Source organism: Silene latifolia, chromosome 1, assembly GCF_048544455.1.
Source record: "Silene latifolia isolate original U9 population chromosome 1, ASM4854445v1, whole genome shotgun sequence".
NCBI lineage: Eukaryota > Viridiplantae > Streptophyta > Magnoliopsida > Caryophyllales > Caryophyllaceae > Silene > Silene latifolia.
This window is the reverse complement of record NC_133526.1, coordinates 106,806,597-106,823,501: the sequence shown is the minus strand read 5'-3', so window position 1 is coordinate 106,823,501 and position 16,905 is coordinate 106,806,597. Positions and strand designations below refer to the sequence as shown.

The 16,905-nt window shown below is 34.3% G+C and overlaps 1 protein-coding gene across 1 annotated transcript; it reads right to left on the bottom strand.

Moving 5' to 3' along the window:
- Positions 1-6,357: 6,357 nt before the first annotated feature.
- LOC141608366 (3-ketoacyl-CoA synthase 17-like) lies at positions 6,358-15,737 on the bottom strand. The gene is made up of 2 exons (XM_074427729.1): positions 14,940-15,737; positions 6,358-7,347 (listed from the first exon to the last, which is right to left on the bottom strand). Exons 1-2 carry the CDS (start codon positions 15,549-15,551, stop codon positions 6,553-6,555), a joined length of 1,407 nt encoding a protein of 468 aa, XP_074283830.1. The 5' UTR covers positions 15,552-15,737; the 3' UTR covers positions 6,358-6,552.
- Between the last annotated feature and the right edge of the window lie 1,168 nt (positions 15,738-16,905).

Genomic DNA, 16,905 nt, shown 5'->3' with positions numbered 1-16,905 from the left:
ACTTGGATTTAGACCTTTGACTATGGTGTTTTCCTTTTTGCGTTCCGAAAACTGATGGTTTAATTTATGTACTGATCATAATGTTTCCTCTTTCTATTTGTGTTTATCTTGAAAATGTTTGTTATCGAAGTAGTATTCTTATGTTGAGGGGGAACTTAATTCCATAGGGACTTGCCATCATCAAAGGGGGAATTTGTTGAACTATTTGTTGATGATGACAAGTCCTTAATCTTTTCTTACCTCCTTGGCTAATATATGTTGGCTAGACATGAGTTGTAACAGGTTTTCAAGGACTGAGCTCTTTCATGGAAAAAGGTTGAGGCATCAGTCAAGTCTTTGTCTTTGTCTTTGTTATCTAGCTAATTCTAAAGGTGAGAAACTTAAGCTCTGCTCGATTCATCTGAAGTGAACAGTATTGGAGACTGTCCAATTCAGAGCAAGTTCATAAGGCACGATAAATCTGTTTTCAGAATTTTTCGAAAGAATGTCTTTTTATGGTTAAATTGTTTTTGAATAAATATTCTGATAGATATCCGTCCTATCCATTCTAAAGCTTGCTTGATCAACAAGGAGGATATCATATTAGAATATTCTTAAAATATAAAAAGATAATTGGTTAAAAGGAAAAGATTTTGCATATCTTTTATTTATCTTATGTTTGCCTAAATTATGGAGATTTCATTGACTAATATTATCTCCTATAAATAAGGCATGTGTGATTCCGAATTTTTTATCATTTGCACTTCACAATTCTCATGTTTAAATTCATAAATTTTTTTAAGATTTGTGAAATTTGGTTTTATAAGAATTTTTATCTTTGCAAAAGTTATTTTTGTGCCTTAGAGAATTTGTTTCGAGTGTTTAAGTCTTCTTATCTCTAGGCATATTTTGTTCTCCATTGTTCTAAGTTGTGAACCATATAAGAAGATAAATTAAGTTGTAATTTTCATACTTGTGAGAGTGTTTTTGGGGTACGGGGTTGTACTCGAGTCGCACGATCGGGGTTGATCGTGGGGGTTTTCTTTGTAATCGGGTTTGGTTATAAAGAAAATATTAATAAGAGAGAGGGTGGACGTAGACCTTTAGAGAGTAGGTCGAACCACGTTAAAAATCTTGTGTCTCGTATCTTTTCTCTTTATTTGTTTTATTTCTTGCTTAGTTGTAGAGTTCTCGTTTCAAGCATACGACCAAAACAGGACAGCACAATTCGTATTGTTTGAACAGTCACCGAGACTGTATAATTCGCCTGTGTACTGTTTCAGTATTGAACGAGAACACTATTTTCGCTTTAAAAGTTCACAATTTTAAAAAGGGTACTTAATTCACCCCCTCCCCCTCTTAAGTACCGGATCGATAAACTTAACATTTAACCATGCTACTTTCACAATTCATAACAGACGGTATTTATAGCTTTCAAAATATGAAAAGTGTAACATCAATTAACAAACCAACTACCAAATTAAGGTATTAATCTTTTCAAAATAGCTTCACAAATAGGCAACCATCATAATGAATTGGGGCGATTTTCAGTTTGGGGCACTTTTAAGACGGAGTTTTAAGACAAAATTTTAGGCAAAACTAATCAAAATCAACACCAAACATGATATCCACAACATATATTACTCAATTTTCCCCATTCCATATCCAAAAGACAAACAAAATTTCAATTTACAACCCAAACCCTAGAAATTTCGGTCCACATATACCTCCATATTGATTCGATTTTTCTATTTCTAGCATCAAGAAACAACAATCCTAAGACAACTATACCATATTACAACAATTATAAGCAAGAACACATGAGTATAAATCGAATCTTCAGAAAAATCTAGCACTTTATATAGTTCTAATTGATTAAAAACAAAGAAAAAGATGAACATTTTTACCTTGATTGATTAGCAAGTGAATAGAATGAATTAAGCAAGAAGAAATAAGCAAATCTAGCACAAATTCACCAAAGTTTTGAGAGAAAAAGAGAGATGATAGAAGTTAGGGTTTAGAGTTATGAGGAAATAAGAGAAGAAAGGAATTGATAAAGGCATAAGAATCCCGTCTAATTGCGGGTAATGTAGCACTTACTCGATCGAGTAAGTAGGGTACTCGATCGAGTGGCCTCTACTCGATCGAGTTGGAGCTACTCGGTCAAGTTCTCGCTGGCAGATCCAACTTTTCCGACCTAATAACTCAACAACTAGATCGTGTAAGGTATACTCGGTCGAGTAGGCACTCGTACTCTGTCGAGTAAAGTTATGTACAAGGTCAAAAGTTACGAGTTTAGTTAACGATTCCTGCAAAACAACAACTCGTGTCGATTCCAAAGTATATTTGGAAATCGTCACAGATTATTTCATCCAATCACGACACATTATTACCACTCAAATATAACATAACTATTTCATCTGAACATTACATATGTCATTCCATCCTATATCAAACACCACGTAAAACAATCCGCTATAATATCAGCTCATACGTATATACGATTAAAACATTACTCCACGGCTACCTACGCACATTCAAATTCGATTATCCGGCTTATGTTTACACTATTTGAAGTATCCATCTAGCAACATAATTACCACTTACTGCATAAGTTTGCTCCAAATTTCTAACATGTCTCCACAATTCATCAATCAAACATCTAATATAACTATGCCATGTCACAAGAGTACACAACAACATTTATCCATTGGATTTCCACACATTACTTGCCAACTTATACGAATTAGAACGCATACCAAGACTCAACTCCCAACTCATTATCATCATCACATTATCCAACACTAGTATGCAACTATTAGTACGTTCACCATCTTTATCACACCCACACACACTTCCAACAATTCACACATTTTCACAGTTCATCATCACTATTTTCACGCACTAAACATTACCATAGACTTCATCACAACCATTCCTAACCTATTTATCATACACATCTATGCACACAATTCTCGACTCGATATCTCCATAATCAGTGGTTGGCTTAAGCATATTGGGGCCATGATTTTGAAATGAGGCACCTACTTACCCAAAATCAAGCATCAGCTGGGGCTCCCAACGTACATACACCAGGTTCATTTTATTAGACTCACTACGTTCATTGCGCTCATTAGTTACAGGTTCCAAAATCGCCGCTCTGATACCACTTTGTAACACCCCCATCTACCAAGGAGCCTTAACAAGACCTTCCCTAGCAGATAAGGGCGTTACCATCTCGGTTGCCCGAGGACAGTAATAATCAAATGTCGATAATAGAACGATTATGTTATATTACAAGTTATTTAAACCAAACAAATGATACAAAAGATACAACTCGTGATAACTACTAACTAGGTAAAACTATCTCTGCCATGACTCGTGATAGACTCGTCCCTCCAAGCTCCCAGCTATGAACCCTACATCAACCTGCTAAGACTGACTGCTCACCATAGTGGATCACGGTAGACACAATACAAGAAGACAACACAACAATACCACACAAGGTCAATAACTGAGGTAACAAGCACAAAAGCAGACACAACGAACACAGTAATACACATACACCACCTCCTCCAACCAACCACGCATCTCTGACTGCCCAAAGGTCCAGTCCTGCCAGTGAGGGACCGCAGCCGTTCCCACCTAAGCCCCACTCATCTATCCGAGCGATAACCCATGTTCCTTAATGTGCACATCCCCTCTGTGGCGGGTTCCACAGGGGGCGAATCAAGGGCGTGAAGCCACTCTCGCAAGTGACTCCACTCAGCCGAGGACGCACCTCGAGAACCACAAACAACAATCACAATGACCAATCACAACCAATCCATAGCACCAACTACACAATACAAACGACACGCTAGACAACCAACAGTACTGATTAGGAAAACCTACCTTTAGCAAACCGCAGCGATCTCGCGCACGACCATTAGACAACAAGCAACCACCATAACCACCTATAATAACCAGCATAACCATCTATTACTACTACCATAACCATAACTGAAATCAAGGGAGACGATGATGATGATGACAACATACCTATACAAAGAAATCTGGCGTCAAGACTGCTACCCGACTCAAGCATCCCATCCCTATAGTATAACCGCTCTCAAAGACCTCCAGGAGATTAACCATGGTAAAGGAGAAGTGACGACATCTAGGTTTAGGAAGAAAGGTAGAGAAATGATTTGGGTTTCACGATTTTACGATTTATAATTCCCCGCTGAACTCACGTTACTCGATCGAGTAACCCACTTACTCGAGCAAGTGGCCTCTACTCGATCGAGTTCCCAAGCTACTCGATCGAGTAGCCTCCGCTAGATCGAGTAACATGAATTCAAAGACTCACAACGTCACAAGGTTTTACTCGTAAGGTTTTCGAAGGTCTAGATAGGTGTCTCAGGTCAGTCAACGTTGGTCAACGGGTCTCCAAAAGGACGGGTGTTACAATAAATGAGTGAAAGGAAGGAGAGTTGGAATGGTGGGTGAGAGTTTTGTTTTGAAATAGGGAATTGGAAGGATTCATTCAACTTCCCCAAAATTTCTCCACCCCCATTTTTGCCATTCAAATAAAGGAATTGTCTATCTCAAAATCTCTACCTCTCTTTTTTTCCAAATCCTTCTATTCAAACCAGGTCTTACAGATTTAGGGATTTTGCTTGCATTGGTTTAAAATTAGTTGTTTTTTATGTACTCAAAATTATAGTGAAGAAATGAAAGACTCAGAGAAGGATATAACTAGGGAGCTGTTAAATGAATGGCAACTACATCTATTTACATTTTTTTGGGGAAATATAACAAATCACCCCCATAAATTTGATACTATCTGCAATTAAGCCCCTTAACTTATAAATGTAGCAAATTAACCCCATAAGTTTTTCTTAATGTGCAATTAACCACATACCTTATTTTTAAGAATAAAAGTTGCTAATTAAATATTTTACAATTATTGAAAATCAAAATTATTGATTATATGTTAATCCTAAAATTCTTGTTTATTAAAAAACCTGTGCAAAGAATTTTTTTTGATTTTTCTGGCGAAAAATGTTCCTAATATGTGAATTGTTAATAATGTTACAATGAAAAGTTACATGACCAAATTTTTGTTTACACTAAAATTGGTTCGCATTTTTCGCTGAATTTGTAAATATTATATTTAATTATTTATGAAATATATTTATAATAGTTTTTGTAATAGAAAACAATAGGTTTTAGTTAAAAAAAATGGTAAAAAACTTGATTTGTGCTTAATTGTACATTTTTGAAAAGTCATGGGGCTAATTTGCTACAAGTTAAACTTAAGGAGCTCATTTACACATAGTTCATAAGTTATGGGGATAATTTATTTGTTACATCCCCGCATTTTTTTGTCACCAGGGTATTAACTTTGAAGTAATTTTTGATCGAGTGTATTTTAAAGGAGTAATTTAATAAAAACTTTTTTAGAAAGAAATAATTATAGAAAATTAACTTTCAAAAGGAGAAATTTCTAATTTACTCTAAATTTAAAAAAAAAAATCAAATTTTAGTACTCCGTACAATATATAACGTAGTAGTATAGTACACGAGTGAAAGTAGTTGAGATAACTTTTCTCCGAACTACACCACCTATGTCCACTTGTATTTTGCAAAGCCATTCTTCTTCAAAATTGGTATATCACGCCTCTGTTTTACTTGTTATGCTCTCTATTTTTTCATTTAATCCTTTTTTGCCTTTGTTGGACTTGAAAATTAATTAAACTAAAAATAAATATTGTTTTATGGTTATTGACTTTCGGACACGGTTTTTACATTAGTGTTGGATTATTGTAGTGTAGAGCCTATTAGGGTTCCGTTTTTGTCGTAAATATGCTGCATTTTTTTAGTAGTGACAATCGAAATAGTTTAAAAAAAAACCATAAAAGTGGCCTTGTCGTGTGAAATACACGACGGTTGGTGGGCAGTGTCATGTGAACTACATGACGGAACAAGGGCCTTGTCATGTGACTCATATGACGGAGCCAGGGCCTTGTCGTGTGACTTACACGACGGTACCATGGCCATGTCGTGTGGTCTACACGACGATGCCTCGGCCATGTCGTGTATTTCACATGACGGAGCCTGGGCCGTGTCTTGTAGCCCACATGACATAGAGGACGTTCGATTTTTTTTTTAAAATCGTGTATAATGTATTTGTTTTCTTTAATCGGTTTTGTTATTTAAATATATTAAAATAATTCATGTCGAGTGTTTTAAGAGGGACCGTCTACATTACTAAATTAATTATTATAAAAACAGTCAAAATACATGTGCGTTAAAACGATATTTAATTTTTTCTAAAATTAATTTGAAAGTGCAAGGACAAAATAGGAATAAATGAAAAATTAGGGAGCGTAACAAGTAAAAGAGGGGGCGTGATATAGCAAACCCTTTTCTTCTTCTTCTTCACCAAGTAGGCTAACAATTGTCAAAAATAGATAAGAAAGGATAATTCCTTAAACAAATAAAAGGCTAATTTAAAACGTGAAATCACACAATTACATTTAATCCTCTTTGATAGGATATAGATGAATATATATGTTTCGACAACGTTCACTTGGGTTGCTCAAAAGCATATGGGTAGGCTTGAAAATCCTCTTTGATAGGATACAGATGAATATCTTCATTCCACGGGTTATCCATATCCGGATCCACCTCCTTCAGCGCACGCCAAATCACACTATTACATTTAAACCCCGACCCGAATGCAACTTGCCAAACCCGGTCACTTTTTTTAACCTTACGTTTAGCTTCGATATATGCTAATCCATACCAAACCGAACTACTAGAAGTATTACCAAACCTATGCAATGTCATTCTAGCCGGCTCAACATCAAGTTTCACTGTTTTCTCTAACGCATCAATTACGATTTTACCTCCAACATGGCAAACAAAATGCTCAATAACCCTCCCGAAATTTGGAACCCCGCGGGGCTCTGAACTTTTCTTACTTAACCTAACCCGATTCATTAAATAATCAAAACAGAACATAATTTTTTCACTCAAGGGTAGGATTGAGTAGCCTAATGCGGATAGATTAGCCTTAATTGCTGTTCTTGCCTCGACTAAGAGATCTTTGGTTAAATTAACCCCTCTTAGGCCAATGGAATCTTCCTCTAAGTGAATGCATTTATATGAACTATTTGAACTACTAGTATTTGTACGCACACTATGGACCAATTGGTACTTTGACACGTGTCGATCGGACGAGTTGTTGGATAAGAGAATGGCTGACCCACCCACCCGGAAAAGGCAGTTAATAGGCTGCTTACTAGGCTCGTTTCCGAAGTACATAGCTTGGGTCAATATTTCAGTGCTCACTATCATGGCGTAGGTATCCTTGTACACCTGAAAATTAGATTATTAACTTCAATTAGGGCACAAGAATTGAATAATTACATGTAACAAGTATAACTAATAGAATTCTTTGTATTATCTTCTTTTAATTATGTTGATTAATCTTTTACAAAAAATTCGCACAACACTGTCGTACAAGTGTTTCTGTTAGGGAACATTTGGGGTGTTGGTAAAAAGTGTAGTATCAATTGTTTAGGAGCGTTTACGTTATATAATAATTTATTTCATAATTATAATTTTATTTTTATAATAATAATAAGAATCATAATTAATTTGTGTCATTTATTTATCTTGCTTCTATATTCTTTGTAATGGAGACGTAAGCAGTACCACATAATAATCAACATATTTTCTTTCTTGCTGTATCACTTCTCGAGACAAATTATTTATTTTCACCAAATAAACCCAAGAAAATAATCAGTGAATAAATAAATAAATAAAGGGAAATGATAAATACAAACATTAGACTTGCATTTAAGAATCTAAAAAATAAAACTTAAATATGACTCTAGGGGTTGTATTTATCATTACCCATAAATAAAACACTGTGCATGTATAAGGATAGGGTACTCGAAAAAGAGTCTAAACATTTTCTTTTAATTTATCCCCGTTTTCTGATCAAACGGACAAACCCAATTTTTTCCATTAAATTTTGGACCATTGACAAACTAATAGACGATTTATTTTATAGAAAAAAAAGAAAAGAAGTCTAATTCCGTGTAGAGGTAAAAAAGCTAGAGGAAACATCTACATAGTATAAAAGCTGAGTTTTTTAAAATTTTCTGATTGGCCGAGAGATTTTAGGAAAAAAATGCATTTGTTTTGTTAGTGGTGGGGACCATTTTAAAAAAACAAATTAATTAATTTCGGTTATGTTCTTTTAAGTGCTTAGTTTTACAAATTTATATGTCTATTCACGAAGTTTTACAAAACACTATACAAACGTTGCATTATTATATTAATAAAATTGTCATTTTAAATCTACTTTATGCTACATTTAATTTTGTACAAATTTAAGTCAACAAATAAAAGTAACTTGCAAAAGGAAAATCTATTTCTGAATACAATTAATATAATGTGATTTCAGATTATGTATAATATCTATTTTACAACTTTTTAAGTAATTTTACTCTTCAATTTTTGCAAGTAATGTATTTATATATCTAACTTAGTATACTTATGAACGTGATGTTTACTCTTTTCAAGTTTCTTAGTAAAAATTCCTTATTAAAAATACCCGTGCATTTTTTGCACGGGAGTAAAACTAGTAATGGTGTATTCTTGGATTTGACTGATATCCTCAACATATCGAAAATAACCGTAGTTATTACGTGAGACATCTTATTATCTAAAAGAAAAACTCATTTCTTAACACTATATAAATAGTTTTCCTATAAGAATAGCAGCTAGTCTTGCTTGTGACGGGCTAATCCCGTCACAAGCTTGTGACCTCTCATAAAAAGGGAGAGGGGACAAGGTGGGGCACCCCCATGTGCTTCCCACTCACCTCTCAATGAGCATTTTGTGAGGGAAAACGGTACCCGTCACAAGTTTGTGACGGATATCGCCGTCACAAATGAGAATTTCACAGTAAAACAATAGCTTGTGACCATTTCACAAGTATTCCATTTCCGTCCATTCAACTCCACTTTACAGGTTTCCTTATTTGGACAAAAAAAAGACAATTCTACCCTAATTAAAACTACCTATTTACAAAAAGTGCCATTGTTACCCCACCTTAATCTACCATAAAAACCCACCCTAAACTAATTACCAACCCAATTATTTCCCCTAACCCAACCCAACCCACTAATCTTTCCCTCCAAAAAATTCCCTTGGCCCACTAGAAATTGTAACCCAACACTCCAAATCCATTCAAATCCGTCTGGTTCATCCCCTCAACCAACCCAATTCAATGCTCTCCTTCTAGATTTTTCCTTCAAACCCTAAATGCTCTCATTCACCTACTCTCCTCATTTGCCTCCTCATTCCGCCTCCTCATTACACTGCCTCTCTATTTCTCTCTCTAAAATCCGAAAATTGTTCTCTGTAAACCCTAAAAAATTTCCTTCATCCGCCTCTTTTCTTATCATCTCCTTCATTCTTGCCTTTGTTTTTCACAATCTTACAACACAACATCATTTTACCTTTACAAATAATGAGTAAATCACATGTAAACTGTGATGAATCTTGTTTTCAATGTTTAATTCAAAGATATAAAGATGGGTATGAGGAAGATGAAGATGAACCACAAGAATCAGAACCCGATTCCCCTCCTATGCACATGTTTGTTCCTGACACATTAGATCCGGACGATTTAGGAACTCAAGTTGAAGAAACACAGTTTGATGATCTAGAAGTTCGTAAATCGTCCGGATCTGATGTTAACCCGGTTGAAGCTGTACCGCAATCACCAAGTTCGATTAAATTCGATCAATATGTTGCCAGGTTCGTTGCAAAACAAAAGGAGAAGATGGAAATTGAGGCTAATCGTAGATTGGCGATGAATTTGGGTGAAAAAATTGAACCGGAACCGGAACCGGAACCTGAGACACCAAGTTCTCTAAGAATGAAAGCGTATGTGGAGAGGGTCCATGCAAGACTTCATAAATCGTCTAAATAGGAAGGTCCATTTCTTATTCTCACAATCTATTTTTTTTTTTTTTTTGAGGTTCATGCATGTTCTCGTTTTTTTGGCTGCTGGGATTTGCTGCTGTTAGGTTTAGCGATTGGTTTCTGGTGATTGTACATTTATGATAATTTGTTCAATGCTTTTTTATGCTGATATTTCTGGTTGAGTTGCTTTTTTATTCTCGTCTGTTGGTGATTGTACATTTATGATATTTCTGGGATTTGCTGCCGTCATCAAGTTTTTTTTATATTTTTTTGAGGTTCATGCATGTTCTCGTTTTTTTTTTTTTGAGGTTCATGCATGTTCTCGTCTGTTGGTGCATGTACATTTACCATTATTTGTTCAATGCTTTTTGATGCTGATATTTCTGGGATTTGTTCAATGCTGATAATTTTGTCAAAAAGTTCAATTCTGATAATTTGTTCAATGCTGATAATTTTGCCATAAAGTTCAATTCTGATAATATGTTCAATGCTGATACTTGTCATAAAGTTCAATTCTGATAATTCAGTCCTTTAAACTGATAACTTCACCAGAAATTGTTTGTTCAAAGTATGTAAATGAATATCTGTTGCCTTATGCTGGTATTTGCTCAATGATGATTCTACCTTAATGGTTTGAGAGCAATATCTGAACTTTGAATTGAACTAATTTTAGGTAATTGGCCATTTAATTGAAGTAGTTTTGCCACCACATGGTCTACCAATGTTAAGCGTGTGTGTACTGTTCCATTATAGTTGCAGTAATCATGTGAACCAGTGTGTTTGACAACTCCATGATGACATTAGCATCAAATGTTTGAGAGTTGTGTTGGTTTTTGCTTAATGGACATAGTGTGGTCTACCTTCATTGGGTGTGTGTGTAGGAGGCATTACTACTTTGATGAACTCTTAAAGCCACCACATGGTTAACAATTGAATTGGTGTGTGCTAACTACTACGAGTAAACAATTGCAGTAATGAGTTAGTATGGTATACCTTCATTTTGTTTCTGTGTAGGAAGGCTTAAGAGTTCACACAACTCAATGATGAGGCCAAATTAGGCCTGAGAGTTGTTGTAAATTTGATTTTTATTTAAACTAAACTGAATTATAAACATCCCACCTTGAATTAAACTCGATAACATTAAATCGAATCGATAACATTGCCAATGAACTGAGCTTCATACATTGTTGTGCATTACAAAGTTCTAAGTTTGGTTAGAAGTTAAACATTTCTTACCATTGAAATGTTTATTCTCTAAACAAATCACAAAAGAGTAGTCATCATTATTGAGTACTTACACTTTCTAAATTAGTGGTTTGCTCCAACATTGTAACCTAATTCTGTCATCAAGTACTCTAAACCTTCAGTTTGACCTAGTCCTTATAAATACCCAATGCTTTCCCTCACCAAGTCTTCATTGACCTCCAAATTTCTTGGTAATATGCCAAGGGCAGCAAGATGATCCTTTGACATATGGGGGATTGCAAAGTTATTATGACCAGTAGCTTTCAAAATTTCAATCATAACACATTGTAGTGTGAGGAAAACTTTGTTCAGTTTGTATGCATCATAATCAACAAATGCTTGCATAACTGAATTGACTAGTTCGTCAACTGACTTGGATGCTTGACTTGCTTGTAACGACTGTAATGCCCTAAAAAAACCAAGGTCATTAACATTTAAATCTGGTGAATTTGGTGGTTGAAAAACTAACTCAATGTTGAACCCATCGTGTTTGCAATGACCATAAATTCGGGTCATTGTTCTTTATATGAGGCCTAGCATTATCTTGTTGTATGAATATATGCTTACTTGCTCCTTCTGGCCATTTACTCTTGATTCTTTGGAATCACTTGTTCAATTATGCATTGCCTTGTCACTTGTTTTGTGATTGAGTCAATTGGCTTTGTCTCCAATGTACCCCTTGGTCTATTTCTACTTGATCTTTCTGCTGGTTGTTGTTTAGTGAAAGGAAACATGCCAATTTTTCCATCAAATAGTAACTCACCAGGTTTCGAATAAATTGGCCTAGTAATCGCACACACATAAACATGACTTTTGTGATAAACCTCTTTGATTGACAACTTCTATGTGGCAATTCTTCCCCTTCAACCACATAAAACTTGTGACCATCATAACTAATGTAAAACCACTTCTCATCCATGTGTATTACATTGCTCATTTCTGCAAATTTGATCTTTGTCATTGGTATTGCATTTAAATCTATAAAATCTTGCACAACTTGTTCAACTAGTAAGCACTTCAAAGCATGCTTCATTCTATGAACCTTGTTTGCATCAGTGAGTTGAGGATGTAGTGGGCTTGTGTGTGGTTTCAATAAACCTTCACAAACCCATGAGTGGACTGTTCCCACTGAAACTCCAGTGTTTTTTGAGACCCTTTCCATGGTGTCTCTTTTTTCCCATTCTAATGATTTTATGAGCTCTAGGTCAGGTAGTATACGCTTCCTATTCTTGTTCCCAATTCTTTTGCTTTTTACATCTAACTTTTGACCAACTATTCTTGGTGTTTTAGCAAGCTTCCATATATCAGAAATTGTTCTTTCCTTGACTCCAAACCTGACAGCTGCTGCCTTGAATGCACCATGAGACAGTTTTCCTTCTTCGATCTTTGGAGCAAGTAAATCGCCACTTCTTCCCTACCATCTTCTGAAAGACACTTGCCCGGCATTGTAATTCTGATGTAATGTTGTTGTTTTTTTTACTGAACTGTAATTTGGGACTGAATCTGTAATTTTTGGACTGAAACTGTAGTTTTTGGACTGAAACTGTAACTTTGGTTGACAGAAATCTGTAAAATTTTTTAGAGGAAAGAAACTGTAATTTTATTTAGAGGAAGTGTGTAATAATGTAGGCTTAACTCAGGTTATGTAAAGGAGCAACTCAAGTTGCTGATTTGATGGGTTTTGGAGGGAAATGTTAGAATATTTGAAGTTCCCTCACATTTGATGGGGAAATGTAATCAGAAGTACAAGTTGGAGGGAGTTTTAACCCACTAATGATATGCTTAATTTTACTTGATTTCTTCCCTAATAAAGCAGAATTACTATGTTGAATGGTACTTTTATCATTGTTTATTAGCACCCTTAATATCCGTGCAAAAGACAATGTTGCAAAGTGGAGTTGAATGGAGGGAGTACATAGTAAGTAATTTAATGATGTACCAGGTAGGTAGTAATCTGTATATGTTTAAATTATGACATAAATAAAGTAGAATAATGAGATAGTGCAATCGGGTGGTACTTAAAGTGAGCGCCACCCGGGGCATAATAGTAAATTTCTTATGTATTTTCATTTCCGTCTCTTAATTTTGAATTTCAAACTAATTAAAAGAAAAGGGTAGTTTAAGAAATTAAATTTTTATAATTACTTAGTTATTATAATTATTATAACCATAAAAGAATATTTCTAGGCATAAATAACGCCAAATTTGTTACAATTTGGAGCTGACCATCAAACAACGTAGATCATTTGATCTTTCCATAATCCTGAATATAATAGTCTATATTATGCGCACAAATTACTACGTACAACAGTAGACTTAAATTTAGTTAAGCGAAGCTCTGGTTGTGTACTCGAATGGGTATGAATACCTGTCAAGTATGCGACAGTATTAAGTCCGACCCCGTTCGGTTTTTTCAGTGTCTTATTTATCGATGGATCGTATTGAATTTCTCTTTTGCCGACTTGTAACTTAAGAATTTAGGAGGGAAGTAGATGAAGAACACAATACAATGATGAAGAAATGTAATTACGGATGAAAATAATTTAGTTTAAATTAGTTTAATATTAAATTAATTGTTTTTGTGTAAAATATTACTCCATATTTTGAAAATTTAATTTAGTTAAGAGTTTGATTTTAATTGAATAGAAATAAAATTACATAACTACCCTTAATCATTTGGCGCAAAAACGATTATCAACATTTCATTTTTTATTTTTATTTTTCAATAAATTATGGCGGCGCCACCCGATGGCACTCTATCGTCATCCAATAAAGTATCAAAATATAGTGGCAGAATTACGGATCGTCTAGCTAATATAATCCCAAATTTTTAGGGTGTATATTTTTAAAAAAAGAAAAATTATTATAGTATACTACTCCATTCAACTCCACTCTACCTATTTGTGTTTTGCACAAATATTAAGAAAGGTGGGGTTAGGTGGAAAATATTGTAAATAAGTAATGGGGTATGATGTAAATAAGTGGGCTATGAGTGGAAAATGGTGGAGTTTGATGTAGAAGTAGTGAGGTATGAATGACAAATATTGTAAATAATTAATGGCGTATGAGGACAAATATTAAGAAAGGTGGGGTTAGGTGGAAAATGGTGGAAAATGGTGGAGTTTGGCATTCCTTTTAGAAAATAGGTAGAGTGGAGTTGAATGGATGAGAAAAGAAATATAATAGAGTAGAGTTGAATGGAAGAAGTGGAGGAAGTATATTTCAGAAGAAAAAAAAGATGTTGCTATGGTAGAAAATATTTTGCAAGATATGATCAAATAATAGATTCTGCTATATGTCGAAATTCTATTAAGGATGTACATAAAATTTTGTACACTTAGTTTAACCGTAGCATCTTCCTGCTCCATACTATGGATCCACTCAACAAACATCCCAAAATATTGGGACATCTATGGTTTCTTACAACACTATATATCGATCCCACACGTTTACAGACAAAGACGTTTGCTTTCAAATTTATAGTTTCAAGACAATGACATAAAACAGAACAACAAATACACGTTAACCCTGATCTGATAGAAGAGATTGAATTGGTACACATTAGACCGTCTCGTACAAAATTCACAAAGTAACAAGACTTATTATGATTATTATGAGAAAGTATTATATACGAAGTATTCTGTATAAACTAACTCATTAATTCATATAAAATTGGTTTTATCTTATACTCGGTAGACTGACTTGTACAAGATCTAGCATACCTGAAGAAGGTCATGAGCAAGGTCAATGGCGGCAAGTCCTGCACTACACCCCATTCCGGAGAGACTGAAGCTCTTCACATTTTCTTTAAGCTTAAACTTATTAACAACCATTGAAGTTAAAGAAGGAACCGGGTTAAAAATACTACAATTAACCACTAACACCCCAATATCCTTGGCTTTCACCCCGGTGTTTGCTAACACTGCCTCGATGGTTGTAAATATGGCTGCCTCAGCTTCCTTCCTTGCATTGTCAAGGGAGAAATCGTGCGGTATAGTCATGTATGCTTCTGGTGCATATGTGGCGTCTCCGAATCCGGACGTCAAGACCATCTTCTTAAGTAATTTGGCTGTTTCATCAGTGAAATTTGGGCCTAAGGGTTTGATCATGGAAATAGATTTTTGTCTACTCATTTGTTGAGATTTCTTGGGCTTAAAACTTGCATGGTTTACTAAGTACACGGCTTTACGTGGTTTCATGGAGTTGAAGATTGTATTAAGGAGGAAAATTATTATGGGGAGCATCAAGATTATGATGCTTGTGATATTGGTCATGTTTAGTGATTGATAGAGATACATTTTTACAGGTTTTTGGAAAAGAAGATCGATCAACATTGTGGGGTTTTGTGGTGAATGAGAACTCAAGGAAGAATGTAGGAATAAGATTATGATGCGCAAGAATATTTATCGAGCGGTTTTATAGACGATTTAAAAATGGGAAATGATCAACTTGCATTCCTAATGTTTATTGAGCGCTTTAAAAATTGGGATAATGTTAAATACAACTCCATTGAAATGGGTTGTATTCAATTTAATATCTTTTATATTTGAAATTAATTTAAGAATTCAAGACCAAATTACAGGTAAACTAAAGAAATTAATGCATATATTAGGAACTTCTTTCCACATATTAATTCAAGACGATTTAAAAATTCGCGAAAGTGGTAATTAAACCATTAGCTTTGTTGAATTGTGAAATTAGGCCCCATAAGTTTCATTTGGACTAATTAAGCCCCTTAAATCTCACCAAAAGTGAAATTAAACCCCATTTTTAAAATTTTCACAAAAAATGTAATGAAAAATATTTTATATTAGTATTAAACAATTTATTAAATACTAAAAATTACTAATTGTAACTTTGCGAATTTCTACATAATTTATTAATCATTGACGAACACTTTTACATACATATTTAGTAAATTGTTTATAATTTATATAATATTCATACATATATAATAAATTGTCTATATACTAGAAAATTAAAAAAAAAACAATTCTCAATATTTAAGATAAATATAAAAGTTCTAAAATTATAAAACAAAATATTTTATATTTTATAAATTGTATTGAATGTGATTTTATTATAAGAATTTGGTGAAAATTAAGAAAATGGGGTTGAATTTCACCTTTGGTGAAGCTTAGAGGGCTTGATTACTCCAAATGAAACTTATGAGGCCTAATTTCACAATTGAACAAAGTTAAAGGGCCTAATTACCAATTTCGCGTTTAAAAATTATATAAAAATGAGTTTATTAAATATGGTACGACTTTTTCAAATTTATTAAGAATATGTAATGGATAAATTTTGTACTTAAATTAATTGTTAAATTTCTCACATATCATAAATATACAAGTATTATTTACATGAGACAAGTTTATAGGTAGAGATTATGAGATATTAAGTGACATGCAATTGAATAGCAATATTAATAGCTAGCAGAGAAACTAGGGAAGTGTACGTTAGGTTGAGAGGGTTGGCCGGTAGGAGGAGTGCAGGACAATGGTAATTAAGAGTCTTGACCGGCTTTTTTTAATGAGGGCTGGTATAAGTAGTTACAGAATTTATTTTGCGTCAATCAACTGTTTAAATGATCATAATAGCCTTACGGACTATAACAGCTAATAGATTTCCAACTACAGAATATTGCAGGGATGGAACATAGTAACACTTTTAGGGCAGTGACGAGTA